Source organism: Peromyscus californicus, unplaced genomic scaffold, assembly GCF_007827085.1.
Source record: "Peromyscus californicus insignis strain IS unplaced genomic scaffold, ASM782708v3 Scaffold_11__1_contigs__length_118956290, whole genome shotgun sequence".
NCBI classification, from domain to species: Eukaryota; Metazoa; Chordata; class Mammalia; order Rodentia; family Cricetidae; genus Peromyscus; species Peromyscus californicus.
Window position 1 is genome coordinate 35057006 of NW_026294402.1, and position 27922 is coordinate 35084927.

The 27922-nt window shown below is 44.6% G+C and overlaps 1 protein-coding gene across 1 annotated transcript in view; it reads right to left on the reverse strand.

Annotated features, from left to right (window-relative positions):
* Positions 1–10253: 10253 nt before the first annotated feature.
* Ubash3b (ubiquitin associated and SH3 domain containing B) overlaps positions 10254–27922 on the reverse strand; it is a 149415-nt gene continuing 131746 nt past the window's right edge. The window contains exons 9-14 of the mRNA XM_052757340.1: positions 27406–27528; positions 25467–25559; positions 22699–22843; positions 17877–17983; positions 16248–16357; positions 10254–14531 (exon numbers count right to left, since the gene is read on the reverse strand). Of these exons, the coding sequence (XP_052613300.1) occupies positions 14394–14531; positions 16248–16357; positions 17877–17983; positions 22699–22843; positions 25467–25559; positions 27406–27528 (716 nt within the window). The 3' untranslated portion in view covers positions 10254–14393. The remainder of the gene's footprint in view (positions 14532–16247; positions 16358–17876; positions 17984–22698; positions 22844–25466; positions 25560–27405; positions 27529–27922) is intronic.

The following is a 27922-nucleotide window of genomic DNA, read 5'->3' on the forward strand; positions in this document are numbered from 1 at the left end:
TATTAGGCAAACTATAGCTAGGTCATTTTTGCCTGACCTTCTTGAATATTTTATATTTACAACTTGGACAACAATTTCTAGTGATTGTAAGGGGATATATCAATTCATTCATTGGCTTTTGAAATCTGCACATTCATCTGTTTATCTGTCCTTCCATCTACTTACTAATCTACCCATCCATTCACCCTTCCTTCCATCTCTCCCCACATTCAACCAACTCTTTCTTTTAATATTTGTTTGTTTATTTATTTTACATCACAATTTCCTCTCCCTCCTCTCCTCCCAGTCCCTCCCCCCCATCCACTTCTCTGTTTCTATTCAGAAAAGGGCAGGCCTCCCATGGATAGTGACAAAACATGGCATATCAAGTTGTAGTAAGATGAAGCACCTCACCATATATTAAGCAACCAGTATGTGGAATTGAGTCCCAAAAAGCCAGTAAAAGAGTCAGAGACAGCCCCTGTTCCCACTGTTAGGAGTCCTACAAGAAGATCAAACTACATAACTGTCACATCTATGTAGAGGGACTAGGTCAGTCCCATGCAGGCTCCCTGGTTGTCCGTTCAGTCTCTGTGAGCCCCTATGAGCCCAGATTAGTTGATTCTGTGGGTTTTCTTGTGATGTCCTTGACCCCTCTGGCTTGTACAATCCTTCCTCCCTCTCTTTAGCAGGATTCCCTGAGCTCAGTCCAAAGTGCGGCAGTGTGTCTCTGCATCTGTTTCCACTAGTTTCGGGATGAAGCCTCTCTGACGACAATTGGGGTGGTCACCAATCTATGAATATAGCAGAATATTGTTAGGCATAATTACATTGACTTTTCTTTTCTCCAGTTGTGTTTGGTTCTATCCTAGGTCTCTGGGCCATCTAGCTTCTGGATCCTGGCACTGTAGGCAGTGTCAAGGGTGGGCTCACTCTTGTGGCATGGGTCTCAGGCTGGACCAGCCATTGTTGGCCACTCCCACAATCTCTGTGCCACCCCTTATCCCAGAACATCCCATAGGCCAGACAGACTGTAGGTCGAAGGTTATGTGGCTGGGTTGGTGTCCCAATCCTGCCACTGGTAGTCTTGTCTGGTCACAGGAGATGGCCAGTTCAGGTTACATATCTGCTACTGTTAGGAGTCAGAGTTTCCCTTGTACCAGGTTTCTACCTGACAACAAAACACCCCCTTTCCAGTTGTCTCTTTCAGTACTGTCGCCCATCCCCTATCCCTACCTGATGCCTCCTATTTCCATCCTCCCTACCCCCCAGTCCACCCACAAAATCTCTTCAATTTTTCCTTCCCAGGGAGATTCAAGTATCCCCCTTGCTGCCTAGCTTCTCTAGGGGTGTGGATTGTAGCATGATTATCCTTTACTTTATAATTAATATCCACTTATAAGTGAGCACATACCATGCCCATCTTTCTGGATCTGGATTACCTTATTCAGGATTTTTTTTCTAGTTCCATTCATTTGCCTGAAAATTTCCTGATGTCATTCATTTGAACAGCTGAGTAATACTTCATTGTGTAAATGGACATTTTCATTATCCATTCTTTGGTTGAGGGACATCTAGGTTGATTCCAGGTTCTGGCTATTATGAATAAAGCTTCTATGAACATAGCTGAGCAAGTGTTCTTGTGGTATGATTGAGCATCCTTTGGGTCTATGCCCAAGAGTGGCATAGCTGGGTCTTGAGGTACATTGATTCCCAATTTTCTGAGAAACTGCCATATTGTTTTCTAAAGTGGCTGTACAAGTTTGCACTCCTACCAGCAATGGAGGAATGTTCCCCTTGCTCTAAATCCTCTCCAGCATGACTTGTCACTTGTGTTTCTGATCTTAACCATGCTGACAGGTAAAAAGTGGAATCTCAGTCATTTTAATTTGCATTTCCCTGATGGCTAAGAATGTTGAACAATTCTTTAAGTGTTTCTCAGCTCTTTGAGATTCTTCTGTTGAGAATTTTCTGTTTAGATCTGTATCCCATTTTTTAATAGGATTATTTGGGTTTTTGATGTCTAATTTCTTGAGTTCTTTATATATTTTGGAAATCAGCCCTCTGTCAGATGTGGGCATGGTGAAGATCTTTCCCATTCTGTAGGCTACTGTTTTGTCTTATTGATGGTGTCCTTTGCCTTACAGAAGTTTTTCAGTTTCATGAGGTCCCATTTATTAATTGTCAATCTTAGTGTCTGCCCTATTGGTGTTCTGTTCAGGAAGTTGTCTCCTGTGCCAACACATTCAGGGCTATTCCCTACTTTCTCTTCTATCAGGTTCAGTGTAGCTGGATTTCTGTTGAAGTCTTTTATCCATTTGGACTTGAGTTGTGTGCAGGGTGATAGATATGGATGTATTAGCATTCTTTTATATGTCGACATCCAGTTATGCCAGCACCACTTTCAACCACCTCTTATATGCCTAAGATGACAGGCACGGGACAAAAATTTCTTGTTTTTTTTGTTGTTGTTGTTTGTTTTTGTTTTTAAGAAAAATATGCTCTGGTGAGAGATTTAAAACATACAAATAAACAATTTCAGTTCACTTCTCTCATTAATTGAGATAGACTATTTCATTTGCAATAGGTTGCTACAAATAAGTGAATATAAGGCTGAATGGATGCTCTGTTTGAGATGTAAACACTATTCTTTTAAAAAATGCATTTTTATATATGTAAAATATATATATTTTATGTATAAGTGTTGTACCTGAAAGTATGTCTGTGTACCTTGTGCGATCTTGGTGCCCACAAAGGCCAGAAGAAGGCATCAGATCCCTGGATTACAGGCAGTTGCTATCTGCCATGTGGGTGCTGGGAATAGAACCCAGGTTCTCTGGAAGAGCAGTCAGTGCTCTTGGCCACTGAGCCATCTCTCCAGCCCCAACACTACTCCTTTTATTCTGAAGTCTAAAAGGATGTTTGACATAATTTTCCTACAGCATTGAAGAAGATCTTGCTGTTACAGTTTAAATATGGAATGTCCCTGACTGGATGCTGTGCTTAAACTTCACTCTCCAGCTGGTCTGTGTGTGCTGTGCAGCCTTTGAGTCATGGTGCCTAGCTGGTCTACATGGTCTGTGTTGGCTGTGCAGCCTTTGAGTCATGGTGCCTAGCTGGTCTCCATGGTCTGTGTGTGCTGTGCAGCCTTTGAGTCATGGTGCCTAGCTGGTCTCCATGGTCTGTGTGTGCTGTGCAGCCTTTGAGTCATGGTGCCTAGCTGGTCTACACGGTCTGTGTTAGTGGTGCAGCCTTTGGGTCAGGGTGCTTAGCTGGTCTCCATAGGCTATTGGGAATAAAACATCGGAGGTCACAGTCATCTCTCGTTCTGGTCTAGCTTTCTGTTTTCCTGCCTGCCACGATATGAATAAACAGCAAATGCTGCTGCTGCTATGGGTGGTAACTCTCTGGTTACCATGCCACTCTAATCTAGCTATGATGGACTGTGTGTCTGAAGCCATGAGTCTGGAACCCTAGCTCTAGGGGTATCTGATGTCCTTCTAGATTCCAAGGGCACATGCACCCACACATGCACACATACACACACACACACACACACACACACACACACACACACACACACACAGAGAGAGAGAAAAGAGAGCACATGTGTATACATAATTTAACATTTAAAAGAATCTTTAAACAACAACAAAACTTTTTAATGTCACAAGAGTCCATTAGCCTCAGAAGTTAAGGACAGTCCCCAAAGGAAATGCTGCAAAGCAAGCTGGTGTATGACGTGTCCTTGTGGTCTATGAAGGCCTTCCCACTCACTCATTAAACTCCACTTCAGCCCACAGCCCACAAGTGGTCAATGGGGAAAAATTACAGACTGTGACTGTTCAGTGGGTGGAGAGAAATGATGAAGGAGGGCCCCGGTGGTCAAGGAGTACCTTTCAACTCTTTTCTAATGGAAGTGTATGTGGTGACCACCCTAAGGGTAGGTGGGAGGCCTCATTAGTGAGAAATAGTTTCCCTATTCCTTTTCTATGTACTTAGCTGGAACCTAACAACAAAAGATAGAGCAAGAAGAGGAAAATCGCTGGTCTTCATGTGTACTTGAAACATGCATGTGCATGGGAGACACCAGCCAGCGAGCACGTCTCAAGGAGGTGGCTTAGAACTCTAAAACAGCGTTTCCAGGAGGGAACAATGGAGTTTTAGAGAAGTTGCAACATAGTATAAAAGGGTGGTCAGTCTGGGGAATGTGTGGGGAATGAACAGCTAAGAATGGCTGGTTAATAAAGCTTTTTACCAAGTTCCTCTGGTGCCCTCTGGAGGCTGGGAAGGGCCCAAACTTGTCCCTGGCAAATGACCTGTGTCTTCAGAGCCTGAGGAGGAGAACACCTTCCTACACGGATGCCCTGCTTTTTAGCAAAGAAGGAGGAGGACAGAGACAACTTATTATCTTGATGATTATTTTTATCTTCTTCTTAGGTGCCTCAGCTCAAAACCATCCTTACACCAAAGAGGCACGTTTGGAAGGGACATTTTCTGGGAGAGGCCGCAGTTCTCCACAAGAACCACGGATGGTCAAGAAGAGAGTGTCCACCAATGTGTGACTGTGATTTCCATTTCACGAGATCTTTGTGTTTTGCTTCGTGACTCCCAGGGACTAACATTAGATGGGAAGACGAGGAGGGTCAGATTTCAGATAAGCAAGCATCTTCTCCATTGCCCATCATTATTCTGGCTTAACTGTTGGCAGAGGCGAAAGCTAAGGAGGAAAGAACTATTAAATAGGCCACAGACGGACATCTTAAGGGTTAGACCAAACAGGATTTCCCCACAGGAAGATGCTACGGGGATTTTTGTAGCAGTTACAAGGGGGCCTTCACTTTCTTTCTGACCTTTCACGCTGTCATGAAGAACCCTGGCCTTTCCTAGCCAGACACAGTGGTGGGCTCACCTGTTTCCCAGCAACTGCTGCTGCTAACTCACACTGGGGGCAGGATTCTTCAAGCACTTGGTAAGTCTTTGCATCCTGAAAGCCTCTCTGCTGATGCAGTAATCCAAATTAAACCAAATCAGACCAAATTGGAAAAGCCCAGGTTTAATGGGTAAAGTGGTCCCGGATGATTCCCTGGCCCCTCAGAGAGGAGACTGGGATGAGAGACCGGAAGAACCACGTTTCTGTTTTCTGGGATGCAGCTTATATACCCTGTGGGAGTGGTCTTGAGCCTCTCTGGAGGAGGAGTTGTGTTTGGCGGGCTTTGAAGGGGCGGGTTTAGGGAAAGAGATGGGGGAGGGGAGTTGAGGCGGATCTTCCATCAGAATATTTCAGACTCTTGGGGTATAGAGATGCCAGGGTGCCAGGGGTTGAGGTGGAGCTCCCACCCAAACAGTACTGTTGTAAAATTTCCTGTAGGGTTTCTAAGCTAGACCACTAGCTTTCAAAATCATGGATCCAGAAAATGTTTCTCAGGAGCAGCAAAGATCCTGACATGACAGTAGATGAGAGAGATGGAGCCTGCCTCCTCACCCACACTTTGCTAGTAGCAGTCACATCACCTTAGCATATTTATTGTCTCTTGGAATCAATTTCCCCATCTGTAAGATGAAAAGAATAACCATGGCCCACAGGGACCGGGAGATCCGAATTAAACACAGTACCCTGAGCACCTTTGGGTATAGAGATCTTCAGATCTAGGTGGCTGGGTTGCATCTCAGCAACCATGGCAGGATGGGTCAGCTTGGAAAAGGGCACCGCCCTGGTTATCTGTAACTGTCAACGTGATACAGCTAGAGTCACCTGAAAAGGGAACCTCAGAGAAGAGAGTACCCAAACCAGACTGGCCTATGGGCCAATGATGAGGAATTATTGTTTGTTAATTGACGGAGGAGGGCCCAACCCACTGTGGGCAGCACCATTCCCTATGCACTTAGTCCTAGAATGTGTGAGGAAGCTAGCTAGCTAACCATGAGTCTGAGCAAGCCGGGATGCAGTGTACCTCCGTGTTTTCTGCTTCAGGTTTCTACCCTGACTTCCCTCAGTATGGACTATGACCTGGAACTGTAAGCCAAATAAATCCCTTCTTCCTCTAAGTTGCTTTGGTTGTGGTGTTTGTCTCAGTATTGGGGGTGAAACTAGAACAAAACTTACAACTAGGCTTCTGCCTTTAAGACTTCTACTTGGAAATCTGGCCCTAAGCTTTCAGGGAGGTGGGAGGTTTAATTTAATCAAATAGATGATTCTGGAAACAGCCCAAATATGAGTTGATTTCAGAAGAAAATTGTTCTGCCTTGCATGCCCAAGGCCCTGACCATCCCTAGGACCTGAGCAAAGAAAAGGAAAGGAAAGAAAAGAAAAGAAGGCAAGGAAGAAGAGAAGGAGGGGGGTAGATTGTAGCTTAAATGAATGACTGCAGAATAGCCAAGGCCACTTTCAGGTCCCAGCTCACAGACAGGTGACTGTCCCCATGTTTTCACCTGTAAATGAGGAGATTAGAGGTAAGTCAGGAATTTCTAACTATGTCCCACTGGTGTCCTGACTTCTGCAATATTTTCATGAAGTTTCTTGAACAGTTTTAGATGGGCATAGTGGGTGCATGTCTAATCCCTGTCTTCAAGAAAGAGAGGCAGGAGAATCAGGATTTGAGGCCAGCCTAGGCTAATATGGAGTTCTGTACCAGTCTGGGATAAATGCAAGTCACTATTTCAAAACCCAAACCATCAAGAAACAAACAAGCAAAATGAAATAAAAAGATTTAGGCTATTAGTCTGGGCCCCAGGAAGCACATTGGCATGGTTATTGATTCTCAGCTTTAGGGCTTCTTCATCATGTGACTGTGTCATGTGATTGTGGGCAAACTATTAAATATCTCTAAGATTCAGCTTCCTCTCTCTTACATCAGAATGGTAGGGTTGTCAAGAAGATTGAAGGTGCATAGGTGTTGAGGAGATGGCTCACTTGGCAAAGTGGCTGATACCACAAAGTTGAGGACCTGAGTTTGATCCCCAGAAGGCACCTAACAGCCAGACATGGACCCTGCACTGAGGAGACAGAGACAAGAAGATGCCCAGGGCTTGCTGACCAGCCAGGCTAGTCAAGTCAGAGGGCTCTAGGTTCAGGGAGAGACTGCATTCCTTTAATTCTAGCCCTTGAGAGGCAGGGTAGTCTCTACGAATTAGAGACCACCCTGGTCTACATAGAGAGTTCCAGGCCAGCTAGAGCTATGTAGTGGGACTCTGGGTCAAAAACAAAAATGTGGAGTGGCTGGAGAGGTGCTTCAGGGGTTTAAGAGCACTGGCTGCTCTTGCAGAGGACCTGAGTTCAATTTCCAACATCCACATCAGGCAGCTCACAATCATCTTTACCTCCAACTCCAGGGAATCCAATCCCCTCTTGGGGCCTCTGTGAGCACCCATACACACAGACAAACGTATATACACACTCAAATAAAAGTAAAAATAAGATTTATCATTAAAAAAAATAAGATGAAGAGGAATTGAGGAAAACACCAACATTGTTCTCTGGACTCCACATACATGTGCACATACCTGGACACACATGGACACGTACACACACACACACACACACACACACACACACACACACACACACACAAGTAAATTAGTGAACAAATAAACAAAACAAACAAATAAATGTTGCATGAGTCAGGGCATGATAAATACAAATGTTCACTGAACGCTGCCTGTCACTTGGCTAGTCCTGGAGCAGCCCTGTCTCTGAATCTATTATCAGAGAAACTAGTTTTTGTCCCAGACTCCATGAGCTTCAGATAACATCCCCAAGCTTCACCACATTGTGCCTTAGCATTTACTCTTCCTGTGAAGGCCACAGAGCAAATCCCCAAACAGTCCTACTACTCAACGCTGCACTGGGAACCTCCTCCAAATATTCCTGTACAGTCCTTTGCTATGAACAGTTAGTTCGTTCAGTGGTCACCCTCTTAGCATCTCTATTCCTGAGCATCTCACCCAAGAGAGCATCTCCTGCCCCATATCTCTTCCAAAGCCACGCTCCATCATAGTGGCTGGTGGGTCCTGTCAAAGTTTCCACTCACCTTACTGTGCCTCAGACAAACTCCCCAACCACAACAACAATAATCACAAGATCTCCACAGACACTAACCAACACATCAACGTTCACCATTCTTGTCCTCAGCAGCTCACTTACAGGGAAAAGAAAGAGACAGTGTCTCTATGAATGAGGCTTCCATCCCTCACCCCTCATATTCCCAGGCAAGGGGAACAGTCCAAGAGTTTTATCTTGGCCTTAGAAAAGCAGTTATCTATGTATCAGCAGGTAGTATTTTGTTACTTTTGGCATTTGGTATCAATTATTTTATATCCTTTTCCCATTTGATTCTTCAAAGCACACTGGCAAAAGAAAGGAAGGAAGGAAGGAAGGAAGGAAGGAAGGAAGGAAGGAAGGAAGGAAAGAAGGAAGGAAGGAAGGAAGGAAGGAAGGAAGGAAAAGGGAGGGACATAAGGAAGGAAGACGGAAGGAAGAAAAGAGGGAGGGACACAGGGAGAAAGGAAGTCATTACTGTGGTCAGTTACAGGTGATGTGAGTCGGAGATACGCCACAGCCAACCTGAGCCAGTGGTATGCCCAGCTTTGGTTCTGGAAGCATCACCCTCAGTAGCCTGGCCTTCTTCTCCAGCAATAGGTAGGCCTTGTGGACGGCCCCAAGAACACAAGGACAGCCAAAAGCTGAATAGGCCAGGACGTCTTTTCCTGGCTAGAAGCAAGCAATCTGGGGTTCACATGTGTGTTTCTGGAGAATGCAGTCTTCTTTTCTTTGAAAGGAAGATGGTTTTGGTGGGGGGAGGGTCCTAACAAACCCCACACACAATGAGCCAGACCCACACACAAGAGAAGCACCACGTTTTGCTGATGTCAGCCTAAGCAGATGCAAAGCATGCTGAGTGATTTTTTTTTTTCTGGATGTGCAGGCAGCTTTTGCACACACCGCAAAAGGGCAAAAGGCATTTGAGAATCTTTCAAGCGGAGAAGAGCTGAGAATGAGCCAGAAGGCTAAACATAACCTGGTCTTTTATGTAGACCCCAGCATTAGCTGTTACGTTTCCTCAGGAAGTGGACCCTGCCGGGGTTGTGGATGGCTGTGTAGATGAAAATCTGTATTCATGTCCTGGGCACAAATTTGCTTTCAAGGCTTATTTTAAAATCTTATTAGCTTAACATACAATTTAGAAATGAAGGCTATGAGAATAGAATGTAGCCTTAGCTAGATTTGTGCCGCCCCCCCCCCCCCCATGTCTTTCATGTTTTTGCTCCGTGGATGATGCATGGCACACCACACCTTCTTGAAGTGGTCATTGATGGGGGGTGATGCCAATGGGGTTCAGAACTGCCCCCTCAAATATGTCAATTTGGTATAACTGAGGATTGTAAGATGGAGTTTGAAAACAACAGCAAGAAGGTCACTCCTAACACCCGTGCCATTATCCCCCAAAGCAGGTCATAAAACCTACAAAGGATGTTCCGAGCCCCCAACACCCAACAGGTCCCAGAACCCTCTCGTGAGAGGGGCTATTTCAACAACCAAGACAAGGGGGCTTCCTTGTCTCTGATGACAGGGGGAAACTAAGGAGAGACCAAGCAGAGCATAGCTGTTGGCAACTTGTTACCATTAGATCCTGTTGTTTGCTCTATCACGTTTCTCCGCAACTATCCATTTCCCCTCAAACTTAGCATTAAAACATTTAGGCTTTAGCCCTGTGTGGTGGTGTGTGTCTGTAATCCCAGCCTTGGGGAATGGAGACAGGGGACCAGGAATTTAAAGCCATAAAACTAGTTCAAGGCTAGCTTGGGCTATGTGAGTCTCTGTGTCAAAATCGTAACCAAAACCAGTTATGTGCATGTATATGGTTAGGCTTCACTGTGTTCTGAGTCTTGGGTCTTCATTTCATTATGAAGCTTCCCATGCGGTATAAAAGTTAAATTGCCTATTTTTCTCTTGTTAATTTGTATTTGTCATGGAAGCCTTGGCCCTAATCAGTTGATGGACAGGTATCCTGTGTCCCCTACAGTTTGCCTAGGATAAACTGGAGGAAAGATGGTGCACGCTCTTTCAGTGACTACTGGGTTCTCACCACTCCATCTGGATGTCTCACCAGAAAGGACCCAAGATCCACAGAGCTGCCAAAGGATCCTCCCCTTTCCATTAGCAGCTAGCATCCCTCTGACCCTCCGTTGGAAGAGTCACACTCTTAACGGTCACCTGCAGTCACAGTGACCACAGTACCATCCGAAGATACAACAGGAAGAGACCACACTCAGGATTTAATCTGCAGTTGTTCTGGATTGACTGAGGACAGTTTCTTTTTATTACATCATCTGTGAACCATTTCAGCGGATATGGTCCTAGAATGCGGTGAACTGCTCACAATGCTGTCACAGCTCTGTCAGGAAGATCAGCTTCTCAGCCAGCAAGCACAAATGCCGCAGGAGATGTACAAGGAATTTGGCAGTACGGCTGGGTGTGGTTTTCTCTCTATTTTTGTAATTACAAACTTTTCCCTAAATAAATACATCGGGATCACATAGAAAAGAAGTGATACAAAAGTCTCATAAGTGAGAAAGAAACTGACACACGTTTCCAACATAGCAGGTTCAGAATGGTGTACGCGTAACTCAAAGGCTTTGGGATGCTGCTCTCATCTCGTTGGCAATCAAGGAAACAGTATACATTGTTTCCATTATATACATCTATTCCAGTATACATTGTTTCCATTATACACATCTATCCGGTACAGAGTCCTCCAACAGTTGAACAGCTGCAAAATTTCTGTGCAAGTAATGGCGGTTAAGGAGCAAATATCTGTGAGAACTGACTGTATATTCTTTGACTACGAATGACCCTAATTTTCTACCTACACACAGCAAACCAAACACTATACGTATGTAACAGTCCAGTTCTTTGCATTGAGAGGCAATGCCTATGGTCACTTTCCCAGAAATCAATGGTGAAGTGTTACAGAAGCAAATCCAATTTCAGTCCTGTGTCTGACGGTGAAAAACACTCGCCTAACAACCCCACCCCCCATCGCCTTTGTAACATGGACAGTCACCTGAACAGACGTTCAGGTCAGGCTGTCCCCTGCCCTCCTTGCCAGTCTGTCCCCTGCAGCAGCACAGGCTCATCATACTAGACCCCTCTCCTTTCCCCCTCACTTGGCATGTGCCGGATGACAATTTAAATGCAAATCTCCGGGAGTCTCATTATCCAGCTCTGTGCAGATTTGGTACAGTTGACTGTGCCGACCCTGCGAAGCTCAGTGGGAGGCTCATCTGTATTCTAACACATGAATATACTGAGAGGAGATTCAAAAGAGCAATTCATCACCACTGTGAAGTGAGACCCAGCGCCTGGGTTACAGAGGAATGCCGCGTTTGGGGCACGGAAGCAAACTTTTCTACAAAGGCAGCGAGACAAGAACTTCTCTCCCTGTCGCCATTCACTGAGCTCCCCGTGACATTAGATAGCTGACATAAAAGACTTCCTTTTCACAGGACTGCAGCTCATAGAGGGAGGAAAATACATCTAGGGCAGAGCTACACACAGCAGGAAGACCATCTACATGTATTCCAAACAAAACTGGCAAGAAAATGATCAACAGCGATGTACCAAACCCACATAGCTCCAGAAGGCACGCTTATAATTAATTAATTTATTTATTTATTGCAAAATCATCTTTCAAATATAAGCTTACTTTAAAATAATTCTTTGGTTAAAGTATAATTAAAATAAGAAGTAGAAAGTCTCCCAGGCCTTTCACTGGAGGGTAAAAAATAAGCTCTTTTCTCAGCCATCAGCTGGCCACTTAATCAGCCATTCAGATCGCATGAATCTTAATGCAAAGGGAAAGACACATTTATCTAAACGCTATTGTCACTCTGGGGTGAAGCAAAGGGCTCCTCATAGTCAGGCAGCGATGGTGAGGAGAGCCTGGGAAAAGAACAGTCCCAGTGCGTGCATTAACATTCGCCAATGATTCCAGCCAGTCCACAGAAGAAACCACGGGGACAAAGTCCTACCTAGGAATAATACTGGAGCATGCTCACGCTTGTTAAAGAAGGATGCTGTTTAGACGTGTAATACCATAGTAAACCCTTTCACTAATTTCATCTCCCTTGGTGTATTTCAGATATCAGATAGCTTTCCAACACTCGCAAAAAACAAAGGGGAGGGGCATGAAAATTTTCTTTTATTTTCTCTGCCCTGTCCCCAACTCATTCCTTCTCCCAAATATCATTTGAGCTAATAAACGTGAGCTACAGATCAAAAAGAACTCACCACCACTTAGGGTCTACTGCCAGCAGGGAACTTTTATACGCATATGAAATCTGATGATATGGATGTCTCTTTACACACGGATTCAATGTGATTCAAAGGATTGCTCAGCTGGACCCGATGTTTAATTTTTTTTAAGTAGGCCAGCATGCAATAAGATGTTAATTGAATACAGTTCACCCAGCCATTTTGATAAGCAATTTAGGTAATTAAATGTTTCTGTACTCAAGAGTTTTCCACTTAAGTTATTCAGAAACTTACTTCAGATCCTGTCCTCTTTGGCTCTGTCAAAATTGCCCGGGACTCTGTCTATATTGAATTAAGGATGATAGAATGTGGCCCGATCAAAGTGATTCATTTACCTGGACACTTAAGGCTAAGAAAACTGAAAGAGGCCGAGAGGAAAACCGAGGAGGAACTGTTTGTTTGTTTGTTTTTTCCAGTCACAGACACTACCCATGGCTTCTTGACAGAATCAAGGAACTCTGATATTTACTGGGAACGCCAAATCCAGAGAGGTAGTGGTGAACCATTCTGAATCTGAGTGAACAGTGGGTTTGCTTCACTACAGAGGCCAGAGGAATGAGTGACAGGGACATCACAGTGACCGTACCGTGACTCTTCCTTTGAGACTTTTACTCAGTCTTTCCTCCAAGATATTTTAAGGTTAAAACATAATTAACACGTCACCACTGGGTTCCATCCACGCCGGAAGCTGGGCCCATGTTCTTTCTGTACTAGCAAAAATCACAGCTTATTTACCCAAATGGAACACTGGCGAAATATTTCTCTAAGTATCTTACACGCTACACAGTGAACTATCTGATACCAGGCTACGTCTGGGGCCCTAATGGCTATTCACACAATTAAATAGACATTGATAAGTGACGTTTTGACTTGATTGTCATTTATTCTTTTTTTTAAATACACACACTCTCTCTAACTACAGGAAGCAGCTGTGACGAGGGTCCACAGACAGGCTGTGACTGTCAACTCCCTTCAAGCAGCCCTACCTTCCGTCTATTTTAAATTATCACAGAAAAGCAAATAAAGAGGACAGCAAAAGGAGCAGCGCTGTGTAACTGTCATCGTCCCAGTCGGCCTCCTGACCTCCTTAAAGAACCTAGAACTGGTTTACCTAGGGACTTCCTGCTACAGTTGACAGAGACTGCGTGTGTACAACTCGACCCTCCGTATAGCTTCTAAAAATATCCATATTGCACGAAAGGGGGTTTTTGCTGATCCAAATAATGAATCGAACATACATCCTTCCAGATGTCAATCTCCTTAACTGCTTAACACAGTCAGAGAGCCTGGGTGGAAAGACAGATCTTGATTCAGACTGGCTTAGGGCTTTCACAGCTCATCGGGCTATCACAGGGGTAATTTCAACTTGACTAATAATTCTGCAAGTCACCGTACCTCCCATTTAATACTTCACCCATTTTTCTTTATTTCCCCCTGAGTATCTCAAAGTGCTTTGGAGAGCAAAAGTGCTTCTCTCCCCATTTCACAGACAGAAGCATGAAGGGCCAGGCTGCTCTGGAGGTCAAGTGGTGGTCCCAGGGTGAAGGTTGGAGTCCTCAGGCAGGTGCCTGGCACGCTAGTGAATGGCGTCTGCTGGGGATGGAATCTGCTGCAGGAGCCAAGGACTATTCTTATGGTTTCTAATAACCACCAAAGCACTCCTCAGTGTGGCTTTGCCTAACTTGCCAATGGAGTACAAAAGACTATCCCATCCCCATTTGGATTCGAAACACAGTCCTTCCCCTTGCCATGTCTCTGGAGGGTGGGGGCAGCTCTCTGGGAGAAGAGTGAGGCTCTTTAGCCATGCATAGCCTGAAGAAGGATGGTAGTCTCTGCGGCAGCAGGTGCCCCAGCTTGGGAAGACAATTCTCCAAAGCCATGTTAGCTAGGCAAGTCCAGAGAAGACAGATTTTTTTTTCTCCTTCTGAATCATGCCTTTCTCTCATTGACACAGTCTCACTGTAAGACCCTTAGCGTGAAAAGAAATATGCTAAATGATTCTGAGCTGTCCATGTGGAATGCAGGGTGGGCTCTTCCACTGCTACTGAACATCCTGAGAACTCATCTGCAATAGGCCAGTTCTTCCCAGCACTCAGGCGGCTTATTCTTGCAGCAAGGTCTCTCTCCAGTTGAAGCCCCCTGTGGGTCCATGGGTGAGGGGAAGGATGGGCGGGTCTGTCAGCTGCCATATTCCAGTCTCTCCCAGTTCTTCGCAGGAACAAAAGCCTAGGTATGGGATCTGAAGTCACAGCAGCAAAAAAGGGGAAGAACAGAGGACCGAGAGTTAATGCCTTAACCCTGATGTTGACACAAACACTAAGTGTTTCCAGAGCACACAGGCAGACATGGAAAGCCTTTCAAGTCAACAAACATTCCTAAATGGATGGGACTGGCAGATCTAAGGCAGCCATGTTAGGACTGATCAGTGGGATCTGGTCAATGGTGAGCACCCACTAGGTGACTCAGATTGCTGGCAGCAGCGTGGGGGACGAGAGTAGAAGCATGCACGTGCTGCCTTAACCATGGGGATGTGCTCCAGGTTCAGAGTGAACGTCTGAAACCTGGACAGTAACAAACCCTGTTTATATTTTTCCCCCGTATTTACACACCTATGATAAGGTTTAATTTGTAAACTAGACACAGTAAGACAAACATCAATAATAAATAAAACAGAACAGTTTTAACAATATACTATAATAGAAGTTATGTGAATGCGCTCACCTCCCACCCTGCCAATATCTTACTGTATAATACTGTATTTTCAGATCACAGTTGCTCTCGGTGTTGGGGAGAGACTAGAGTAATGCAATTGTACCTAGGATTGAACTCCAGATCGCATATCAAGTTTAAAAGGCATACCAAGGACTTCTCGCATTGTATTTGGGCATAATGGGAAAGAATATTATCCAAGTTTTTTGAGTTAGGGTCTCATGTAGTCCAGACTGGCCTTGAACTCATTATGCAGCTAGGGATGATCCTGAAGTCTTGATCATCCAGGATTTATTTTCCAAGGACTGGGATTATAGACTTGTGCCACCATACATAGCTGATTATTCAATTAAAAAAAATGTGTCTCCTTTAATCTCGGCACTCAAGAGAGGCAGGCGGATCTCTGTGGGTTTAAGGTCAGAGAACTACTGGTCTATGTTCCAGGACAGTTAGGGCTATACAAAAAAATCCCTGTCTCGAAAAACAAAACAACAACAACAACAACAAAAATAAAAAAGGAAAGAAAGAAAAGACAAAAACGTGTCAACCTTGTTTTCTCTTCTGTGGGGAGCACAGCACGTGCAATTGTGACATTCAGAGAAGACACCAGAGGCTGTCATGGCAATTCAGAGCTTCGTTTTGTGTTCTGAGTCCAGAGGCACAGTCATGAACAGACAGCCAACCTATCCCTGGTAGTTTACAGACTAAGGGGATGGGTGCATGCCTAAGTGAACCTTTTTTTTAAATAAGAAAATTGTGATTGAGTTTGAACTAGTGTCTCCGTTCAAAGGGAAAGGAGACAGCCTCCTCCTCACCTGAAGAGGTGTGTGGATGTGGCTGATGGAAGAATCCAGACAGAAGGGTAAGGTCAGTCTCCTGGGGCCTCTGTCCTGCCTTGGTCCTGAGTTTATCTCTCGGCCTGGTTGTTCTCACATGCTGCTTCTCCTGGCCTGCCTGCTGGGCCCTCTTTTCAGGCTGAGATCTTGGCTGTATTCGTACTTACCTCGGCTTATTCCCTCATTACTTACAGTTCTTAGCTTCCTCCATAAAACCCTTTCCTCTTACACTATCCTAATCAAATACCCTACAGAGTTCTCCTGAACACGTCTTGGCTGAGTGAATCAGTAAACGAGTCTTCTCAGCTCAGCAAAAAATTCTGCTTCAGGGAAATTAGCTATCAGTCAGTCACCGAGTGATTATGAAAACACACAGTACCGCGGGCCCCATAAATGCAAGAGTGAATTACCTTCCGGACCATTTGTACGAAGTCCTTGGAATTCTGAGGGGACAGGCCTTGGAGTTGGCAGGTACAGGCTTCCAGGGAAGATGCGTGGGCTACAATCAGAATGTTATTTCCTAGGAAATGAGAGAGGCTCATTACCCCGACTGGCTCACTATACATCACATATACATAGACTGAAATCACATTGCACTCTATAAATATGTATGATTATTATATGCTAATTAAAAATTTTAAAGAAATCTAGGGATAGAGTTCAGTGATAGAATATTTCTATCATGTATAATGTCCTGGACACAGCACATTAATAGGTAAATTTGGGGGAGGAGAATCCACTAAAACACACTTTTCTTGAAAATGTTCATAATAATATCAAATACCTTGCATGTCATAATAATATCTAATATCTTGTATGATGATTTAAAAAGAACTAAAAATTATTTTCAAAAATAAAAAGTAGAAATAATTACAAACTTATAGGAAGTTATACCCCCATATCCTACTGGGGTAAGGAGGTCTCATGTCCCTTCACCTGGCCTCCCCAACAATTCTATGTTTCATGAAGTGGTTTTCCATCAAAACCAGGGAAATAGATGTGGGTACCATTCACGACTCTGATCTCATCAGGTCCATCAGCACTGCTTTGTGTGTGAGCACACGGTTTTTGGTGATGCCTTCACATGTACAGCTCTGTGTAACTATCACTGCAATCGAGACACCACAAGCTTACCACTCTACCTTTGCAGGCTCCCTGACCTAGCCCCTCTAATACAGGTTTTTTTTTTTTCTTTTTTTTTTTTTGGTTTTTTTGAGACAAGGTTTCTCTGTGTAGCTTTGCGCCTTTCCTGGATCTCGCTCTGTAGACCAGGCTGGCCTCGAACTCACAAAGATCCACCTGCCTCTGACTCCTGAGTGCTGGGATTAAAGGTGTGCACCACCACCGCCTGGCTCTAATACAGTTTTAAATGTCACCACTGCAGAACGGTGAGCATTTGAGACCTCACAGTTGAGAGCACGCCTCGCGTATCTCCATGGTAGCGAGTAGCTCATCAGTAATAACCGAAATGTGGGAAAGCCGTCCTCAGTTGCCCATGACTACCATCTGCATGTATGCAGTTACAATTTTTGCTCCCTGGGTATAAATAGGTTAACCTAAAACTCACGGTGGGCAGTTGGTCCTCCATGTCATCAACTGAGACCAGTCTCCAAGGTGCAAAGAGACTTGAGCGTTACCCAACAGTGCTCTGGGCTAGTGACAGCAGGGACAGTGTATGCATTTCTGTGGGTGAGTCTGTGTGTAGATGTTCCCATCCTGGATCACTGCAGGTAAATGGTATCATTCTATAGGACTTCCGGAAATTATAACTGGGCATCCCCTCCACAGGATACAGAATGACTAGCCCAGCTTACATAACAGAGCGATGGCATCTACTGGGTTCCTGTGTGATGCCTACCATGTTAGATCCTCATAGAACATCACAGACTGAATGTGAAAGGCTCCACCAGGGAGCCTGGAAGCATTTGTCTTTCCTATTAAACTTGAAAAAGCAAATTCAAACATCCCGAATAGTTCATAAATCACAAGGGAGAGATGCTCACATATTTAAATATGGAGTCCCAAACCATGCCACCTACCTTTGCTTTTACATTCACTTATTATCTCTTTTGTCACTTGGAAACTTCTACTGATGTAGGTGTCATAGGATTCGGAAATCACCAATTTGCCGACTGGAATGTGAGGTCTGCAACGGAAAAGGGAACAAAGGAAACATCTTGACATTTTGATCCTGAGATAAAGAAATGATGTCACTCTACATTATTTCCAGACCTCTTGGAAGATCTCATATTTCTGTTTATCCATTTCTCTGGAAAGGAAGGAGGTGCAGGGAAGAGAATTGCCATCAGGCAGATGCTGAGGTTTAAAAGCTATAGTGTCACTCACAGTGACTCACTGGAAAAATGAGGCATCCAGGGAATGAATGCCTTACCCACAAGGACACACTTAAGCAGACTGCATACTTTTTCTTGGCATTACTGGTCATTGAGGGTCTAACCACCTGGCTAACAGGAAGTGAGGTGGAGATGGGCTCCTTCCATATAGAACTCCCGGAGTGCCCAAGCTTTCCTTGGCAGCTTTATTCACAATGAGCTGAAAAGAGAGCTTTGAAAAACAGGTGTACCGTCCATCTATTTGCGAGCCTATGAAATTTCCATTGGCCACTTCTTTTGCGTCCATGCACCCAGCACCAGGAAAAGCCTGAGGGACACAGAGATGAATTCATTTCTCCACTTGAGAGGCTCTCTGAGTGGACCAGGTGGGGAGGCTATAGATGGAAACCATAACTGTGATACAATCTACAAAGGCATTTGATAGAGGAATCAAAGTAGTCATCATGGTGACCAGTCACCAATGCTCATGGGGCCCACCTTGGTCTGCTTACTCCTCCTTTATTTTATGGAGTTTCTGGTCCATGAAATATTTGTCTTATCTTATGTCCTATGCCTTTTCCATTTTCTTGTGTCTTTAATTGTTGAGTGTGTGGTGCCTGGTGCAAGTGGTGTTGAGCTCTTAAAATTCACATGGCATCTTGATTATAATTTTAAAATCACTACTGTTAAAATTAGTATGAAAAATATTTGCTGAGAGGCCCCCATGTGTCAAGAGCTCTCTGAAGTGCATGGCCTGCATTCTTTCAGTCTTTCCAGCAACACTTGCACATATCCTAAGTCTCTAGGTGACCAGACCAGCTCTGAGGCAACAGCTGACTTGAGTCTTTAGCTACTCTTAAGAGCTGAGATTTGAATCTGGGTCTTGGATGCGCCCTATGGACTGAACCTCTTACACAGGACAATTTCTGACAGTGTTCTCTTCAAGATCACCCATCATAGCTGGGTACACTGGCACAGATCTGAAATTTCAGCACTCATGGGGCTAAGGCAGGAGAGCTGCCAGTGGCTGTTGAAGGCCAGCCTGGGTTACATAGCAGAACGCTCTCTCAAGTAACAGACCAAACAAACAACCAGTCAATCAATCAAACAATCAGTCAAGCAACCAATCAAACAAACACAAAACCAAAAGCCTGCCCATTCGGTGCTCTATTTTACTCTCAGGGAAGCTAATACTTCTGTGTTTGGAGGAAACTTGCTTTTCCTAATCTTTACTCAACAGGCTCACTTTTCCCAGGAAGCTTCCTGATGCTCACCCCCCAACTCTTCCCTGGAGGACACGTAGAGGCTAGAGTCACCAGCACTTAGGGATGGACATCTTTGTTCTGGGATGAATTCCTCTTTCTGGCCTTCTCTGTCCACCCCTACCTCTGACGGAACTCCACTATTATTGTTGTTATCCTGTCTCCCAGGGGCTCCTCTCTCTCCCCTATTCTGGAACAAAAGGCCACGTTGTATGGTCAGGGAGTCACTTCATGGGTGAGACCACATTGTCATATTTGAGATTTGTGTAAATGAAAAAATGGGATCCTAGAACCTAGCTCTTCATCTGTTCTTGCCTTTGGCTTCTCCCAGCATCTTGAAGGATGTCCCGATGGTCATGAGGTAGAGTCTAGGTTTCTCCTATAAACAGGACCTATCACACTGCTAACTATACCTACAAGGCCCTGCATTGATTTTAGAATCAGGTCAGCTTTCAGCTACTTACTGTATCTGGAACTTGAGCATTCCCTGATGGTTCTCCCATGGCTTCCCTCTTCTCCAGCCTGCACTGGTCCAACCTGTAGTGCAGGCTTTGCCTTGAGCTGCATTCAAAGCTCACCCCACTTGCACCCCACATCTATGACCTCCTGCAGTCCTCTGTTCTCCCTGGCCCTCCCACGACAGACAACCAAAGGTCAGGGCCCTGTGCCCTGCTCTGAAGTGCTTCCCAGTTGGTAGACTATTTTGTTTTTGTTTTTCTCTCGTTTTCTTGGCCCAGCTCCCTAGCCTGCTTTCTACACACAGGCTGCAGGCTGCTCTTGCTGCCTGTGGATGATGCCCAGCTATGAGTTACTAGCCTGGCACAGCTTCCAGTCCTTCCCTCCTATTCTGCATGGCCCTGTTGCAAGGAGTCAAGATACTTTTTTGTTTAAAATTCATTCATTCGTTCACTCATTTTTTATGTGTATGTGGCCGAGTGTATCGAAGCGTACCACGTGTGTGCAGGAGCATGAGGTGGTCCGAAGAGGTATCCGATCACTTGGAAATGGAGTTACAGACAGTCACGTGGGTGCTGGGAACTAAGCACTGGTCTTCTGCAAGAGCAGCAGGCGCAGGTGCCCTTAACTACTGAGTCCCGGAGGCTCTTTAAGCAGAGCATGCTTGACTCATTATATTGACTCTTGGGACTGTTTTTCGTGTCACCATTTGAGCTTCATTTACTTGCTCCAAAGGTCTATTCTAGCGGTTCTCAACCTTTTTAATGCTGCACCCCTTTAATACAGTTCCTCATGTTGTGGTGACCCCCAACCGAAACATTATTTTCGTTGCTACTTCATAATTGTAATTTTGCTACTGTTATGAATTATAATGTAAATGTCTGTGTTCTCTGATGGTCTTAGGAAACCCTTGCAAAAGGTCATTCGATCCCCAAAGGGGTCTCGACCCACAAGTTGAGAACTGCTGGCCTATTTATTTGGTGCCATTTATGACATAGTGGTTCATTCTACCATATTGCGTCTCATATGCTTTACTTTTGGCTTTCTTAACTTATTCATGGAACTAGAGGCTTTCTATTCCCACTCAAAACTGACAGAAAATGTTACACTGAATTTTAAAATGGAAAAGAAACCCTAGAATAAGGACCATGTTTGATCCTGCAATTCCCAGCACTCATCCTGCCTGCACAACACGTGGGTGTATGGCCTGGGGACACATCTGGTGTGCAGTGTAGAGCTCAGCGGGAATGCCTGTGCAGAACTTTGTAGGTCATCTTGAGAAATAGTGTAGAACACATGCATAGAGGAAACTAAAACCCAGCCATCCCAAGACGACTTGGATGGGGCTGGATGGAGAGAAGTCAAGAGTTATTTTACCAATGTCGTCTGTGACCTGACCTCTTTCCTAGCCAGAAAGGGGATGGCATTGGCACGGGGACGATATTCTATTGCTGTTTCCCCCAAGGAAGAGAAAAACAGTGGCCAGAGAGAGGACAGAACATGTGAGGTGTGCTAGTGACGAGTCCGATTTAATGTTAGGTTGGAGGAAAGCTAATCCCCTTATAATAGGGAGTCGCCCAGAGCTGAGTCACTGGGTTATCTTAGTTTCTACCCACAGAGCAGAAGAGGGGATGTGGAGAAGGATATTTATTCTCTCCCATCTTGTCCAGGAACCCAGTGCATTATTCATACTTCAGGTATTTGACAGGAGAGGCCAACAGAGAGCACAAGGAAGGAAATTCTATGTAGACTGGTCACTTTGCCAAATTCTGCTCTAAGAGAGAGGAGTTTCATTTCCTACTGGAATGGTGGTGATTGCTGGTCTTTCCTCCAAGTGTTTGTTTGGGTGGGTTTTTGGTTGGTATTGCCACTGAATTATTATTGGTTAATTCTTTATCAGGCATGCAGATTGGTCACCTGGGGGCATTAAAAAAATATCGTAGCAGAGTATGGTCGAATGGAAATAGCAATAAACAGGACCAGAATAGTTACAAGGCAACACACAGAACCCGAGACACAGAAAAATATTAATAGATGTTCATTTTTTACAATAGAAATTAATGTCATTGTTATTAGTTCCATGCATGATCACAAAATATATTTTACCATCAGCAAGCCACTTGACTGTCGTATACATAAAAATGGCTTTCTGGGCTGGAAGCATAGCTCAGAAGAGTGCTTATATGTCTGTGCATGCACACACACACACACACACACACACACACACACACACACACTTTATTTACTTTTACTTTCTAAGAACATAGAAATAATAAATGAACACAGAAAGAAGAATCAAAAATCCAGTGGAAGCCAGACATGGTGGCCCATGCCTGTAGTCACAGCCGTTGGGAGACAGACAGGAGAATCATGAGTTCCAGGTCAGACTGGGCTACATAATGAGACCCTGTCTCAAACAGATAAAAGAGCAAGTGATTCGGAAAATCTAAAGTAAAAATGGAAGGTGACACACTGTTACTTCCCACATCCACTGAGCTGTTTTATTACCACTTTATTTGTGTGTGTCCCTAAAATATGAAATGGCTTTACTACTACACTGAAGTAGATAGAATAAAGTTAGGAAATTGAACATAAGAGTGGGTGGGGTAAGGAGCATAATTATATGCTAACATTCAATACAGGGAAACATTGGGTTTTCGCTCAGTTTTGTTTTCTAAAATCATAGCTTGATTTCTACCACTATGAACAACTTCCTGGAGACCTTGTGAGGTTCACCATTTGCTAGATGAACATGGTGTGGTAACAGTGCAGGACACAGGGCGCTAGGGAGACAGCAAGTCAGAGGTTACCTGTAGGTTGTATCAACACTCAGGTTGGCCGCAGCTAACTCTGATGGAGGTATCCATGCCGGTAATGTGCTCCCAGCAACCCACTTTGTCCATTCAAATAAGCCTGGCTCGACCCGGATCTTCAAGTGATTGTCTTGTTGTAAACCTTGGGGATGAAGTAAAATGAAGATGAAGAGGGCTCACTAAATTGTCGGTGGAAAAATGAACCACAGGACACGCTGTTACAAAAATTACCAGTCAGAGCAGGATGTACCATGTAAGCTTCCAAAGGCGGGAAGCCACCAAAAGTCCTACCCAGTTCTAATGTCTACAATCACAATGATAAGCATGGCAAGATAACCCTAATGGCATAGCAGTGGCATGATAGCCAAGAGCACTCTAATTGGACTGAAGACCTGTTGGTGAAGTCATGGATCTTGGGGGGAAACCTGAAACCACTGGTTTACTAAACCAGAACAATTCCCAACTACATTCTAAAATATTCCTCCTTATACCCACAGACAAGCATCACCCTTCATCAAGGAAACTTCTCTTTGCAACAAATGAAACACATACAGAAGACCACAGGCAATCAAATGCAGAACCGTGGAGCCCAGTCCCAAAAGATACATCTACAAAACACTTGGACACCTAAGGTTCAGGTGGACACTGAGAAAGAGAGGGCAGAAAGAGGGGAACAAACAAGAGTTTGCTACAAGAGTGTGTTCCTAGGAATATCAGAAGATACACCCGTAAAACCTCACAGACATAACCGACCGCCTAAACATGAGCTAAACAAAGAAGACACCAACAGACAGGACGGTGGAGGGGGTGGGGGAAGCCCACGAGGCCTCAACCCTACATAAGGAACTGTGGGCAACTGGGAAATGCTGAGAGGTGGTTTTCTCCAGGGAAGAGCATATCAAATGGCTGTCCCATACTAAATGGTTGGCCTGAAAACATATGTACGAGTAATACTGTACAAACCGAGCAGGTCATACTTACATATTTAGAAACACACATGCATATGTATAACAACTAATGAAAAAAGAGGTCATGAGAGAGAGCAGGGTGGTATGTGTGGGAGGGTCTGGAAGGAGGAAAGGGAAGGGGAAATGATGTAATTATACTATAATCTCAAAAAAATCTTTTTAATTACAAGTCAGTGATTCCTACTAGACTCAATATAGCACTTAAGTTGTAAGCACATGGGTTTGGACAAGGTTTATAAATTTTGTGTTATATAGTGTAAATTGTAAATTTATTTAGTATGTAAATTGTACAGCTATACACAAAGCATGTGTTTAAAAAATAAAATAATTTTTTTTGTTTACCAACATGTGCATTTATTACTCTGGCTGTACCTCCTCCATGTATACTGGCTGTTACCTGATTTAAGAGAAACTCTCCCCTCCACAAGTCACTACTCAATTTGTCCAAGCTTGTGACTCTCTTTCTACGGTCAGAGACAAAGTCTCACTATGTACCCTAGTCTGACTTCAAATTCTCAATCCTCCTGTTTGGGCTTCCTCTGGAGTGCTGGAATTAGAGGTGTGCACACCCCCCCATACACTCATTTCTACATTATAATTCTTTCTAAATTCCACAATGTCTTACAAAACAAAACTCAAACTCAAAACCTTCGGCTAGTCTCACGGCATCCACTACTGTATGGCGGCTCACCCTGTACTTGAACGTCACATAAATTCCTCGCTTTGTCTGTAGGGAACCCGGTGTTGAATATTTACATGTGACAGTGCACAAGTTCTGTTTTATCACAGTGTGATTCTCTCGGAGAAGACAAATTTCCCTTTTGATTCACTTAGCTCTCTTTACACCGCCTTTAGTCCAGTTTCTCTGTGCACAGCCAATTCAGAGATGCCTCTGTACTGAGGAAGGTTTACTGAAGGTTAAAGCACAGAGGACTCAAGTGTTGTGTCAAATTCTTTGCTGGCTTCTTTATTTCTGGCTCATTTGTTTGTCTGGCTCAAGTTCAATCCAACTCCCCGCTCCCCTCGCCCCCATCTTCCTTCCAATGGAGTGAGAATGGAGATTGTGTTAACGCAAACTGCCATGGATTTTAGGGTGAGAGTTGAGTACTTCCACAGTGATGGCGCTTTTAAAGCCTTCCCAGTCTGTGGGGCACAGAGGTTGGCACCCTTAATCCCAGCACTTGGGAGGTAGAGACAGGTGGATCTCTGTGAGTTTGAGGCCAGCCCAGGCTACCCATGGAAACCATGTCTCACAAAGTAAGTGAATAAATAAGTCTTTCCGATTAACTGAAGAAAGCAAGATGTCGATGATGTGGAACCCCTAACAGCTCAGCTGCCGCTGTATACAAGAGATAAACAACAGATCCAACTGCTTAAATGTGAAGAGAAAGAATCATGTCTGTAAAAGGTGTGAATAATTTGTACAGCTACAATCCATCCAAGACAGCTTAAAATTCTTAGAGGAAATTATTAGTATCCCCCCTCTCTCTGGATCACATCACTAGGGGCATGACTTTTGTGCAAGGTTGGTCACGTTGTGAAAGAATCCTCAATAAAATTTCCAGATTTGTGGAAGCCATGGAGGCTCAAGCCCATCATCCCAGCATTTAGGAGGCTGAAGCAGGAGGACTGCTGCGGGTTCGAGGGTAACCTGGGCTACATGTCACCTTGAAACCTTGTCTCAAAAACAAAAACAAAAACAAAATGAACTTCCAGTTTTTGAAGCTCCTTAACTCTGCAGCAAGTGCCAAGAAACTGTAGGATGAACACCATAAGCTCTGCCAAGCCGAGTCTTACCTTTCAATATATTATGTGCAGTCTGAACACAGCGTAGGGATGGAGAGCAATACACGTGATCAATGACGGTGTTACTTTCTAACAAGGCTTCACCTGTGGAGCAAATCAACAGAGAATCAGCATGACAGCGTCTCCTGGGCGTCATCCTGACCCTCGATGGTACCGTGCCAAGTGGACCCATACACCTCCCTTTCCCAGCAGGAGCTCACAGAGAGCCAGTAGTGTCAGCCGGATCCCTCATCACTGCTTCCAGGGAAGAGGCCAAGCAACACGCCTCTTTGTGCCTCTTTCTTTCTCTCTGGTACTAGCATGCAACAAAATGCCCTCTTGGGGAGGCCTACAAACAGGGTAATGCTCTGACCTCTACTAGGAAGAAGCCAAAACCCACTCTGTGATAACAGGGAGAGGGTGGTCAGACTTTGTTTTAATTCCAGTGTGCTAACCCGAATCTCAGCTGGGCAGACTCTGGAACACCAGAAACCCATCTAACGCTTTAATGCTTCCTCATGGGGGTCCCTTCTTTTCTCTACGAGGTGAACTCTAAATGTCTTCATTTGGTGCCAATATCTTCCATGGACTTGGTTCCCTTGCCAGACCCTTCTCTTGACCTGACTCAACTTGTGCTTTAGAAATTAGAAGGGCTTGCAGCACTCCCTGTACTCTTTATTATTATATGTATTTATTTAGGTCTTTTTTCAAGACAGGGTTCTGTAGACCAGGCTGGCCTCAAACTCAGAGAGATCCGCCTGCCTCTGCCTCCCAGGTGCTGGGATTAAAGGTGTGCACCACCAACTAACCAATTTCCCCTGTACTCTTAATGCTACTTATTTTTTTTTAAGTATTTATTATTATTGGTGGTGGTGGTGGTGGTGGTGGTGGTGTGTGTGTGTGTGTGTGTGTGTGAGAGAGAGAGAGAGAGAGAGAGAGAGAGAGAGAGAGAGAGAGAGAGAGAGAGAGGTGTCAGAAATCAACTTTATGGAATTAGCTCCCTCCTCCCACCTTTATGTAGGTTCTGGGGATTGAACTCAGGTCACCAGGCTTTTGCTGTAAGTGCCTTTATTCACCGAACCATTTGCTTGTGGGGATCTCTCGATGCTATGTCTAACCTCTGTGATTTTGTTTATGTTGTCTTCTCCACCAAGAACACCTCTCTCTCCCTTCTGTTCCTTCTTTACAGATGACTCCCATGTGAGCCCCAGCTCACCTTGCTTCTTAATCATCCTTTCTTCTCCCTCCCTCCCTCCCTCCCTCCCTCCCTCCCTCCCTCCCTCCCTCATTGCTTCCTTCCACCCCTTTTCTTTCTTTTTTATATTCTCCTCATACTCCGTGCAGTTTGTTATTCAGTTAGCTGTATAGTTTGATAGTCATCCACAACACATACATGTGTTTCCATTCACACTTGGGTCCCAGTGACCTAGTCCAGGAACTTGCCCAAAGTAAATGATCAATAAACATATATTAAATGACTGAGTAGCACAGAGCATAGTTTCTGCACAGCCAGTATAGAAAACGCTTTCAAAGAATCAAATGGCTTCAAAACATCACTGGGCCTGTGCCAATTCAGCAATGCCCCTGCACCTCTTCCCTCACCTCTTCTTACACCATGCTGGCAGACGCTGCTGTCTTGAGCTATCGGCTGATGAATCTACTAGAGCAGTGGCGGAAGTAAACCAAACCTGTCTTGCCTTCTCTCACTCCTCCTTAGGGACCACATCTGTAATCAGCAGGGGCCTAACTGTAGTCCCAGCCCACAGAAGGCTGAGGCAGGAAAATGTGAGGTTCTAGCCCACCCTGGTCTGTAAGACCCTGTCTCAAAAAATCCAACTAAAGAAATTAAAAAAAAAAAAAAGAAAGAAAACCTCAAGAAGCGTGTTGGCACACCCATGGTACGGGTCTGTTGAAGGAACCAGGAGAAGCTATGCAGTCCCAGAGCCCTTACCCACTAGCCTCGCCTGCATACACCCAAACACAGTGATTGGAGCATCTTTGTCGTAGTCCCGGAAACCGCCGCTCCGCTGAGGTAAGCTATGAGGCATGTTCAGGTTGGTGCGTATGTAGCGGCCTGGTGGGAGATGAAGAGCAAATAAAAGCTGCACAGACTTCTTGTTTACTTGAGATTTTCCTCAGTGATCCTGACCCCCTCCTCCTTCTTGGTCAAAGACACTGAATTGAACCACCTGAAGCCAATGGGAAAACATCAAATCTGACACTTTTTCTTCAGCAGATTGACTTAGAATCCACTGTCCCTTCTGCCGGTGACAGTGATGAGGTGATTTCTCAGTGAATATAACAACCAGACACAGGCAAGGCTCCCATTCTTAAGATGCCACTCAAATAAGAATGGTGGAAACAGATGGCCCACCGTGATGTCATGGCAGGAACTCTGGTCACAGAATCAACATGTCTCTAAACTGATTTTGTTGTCTGAACATGAGCAAGACACAGCCACTCTTTGC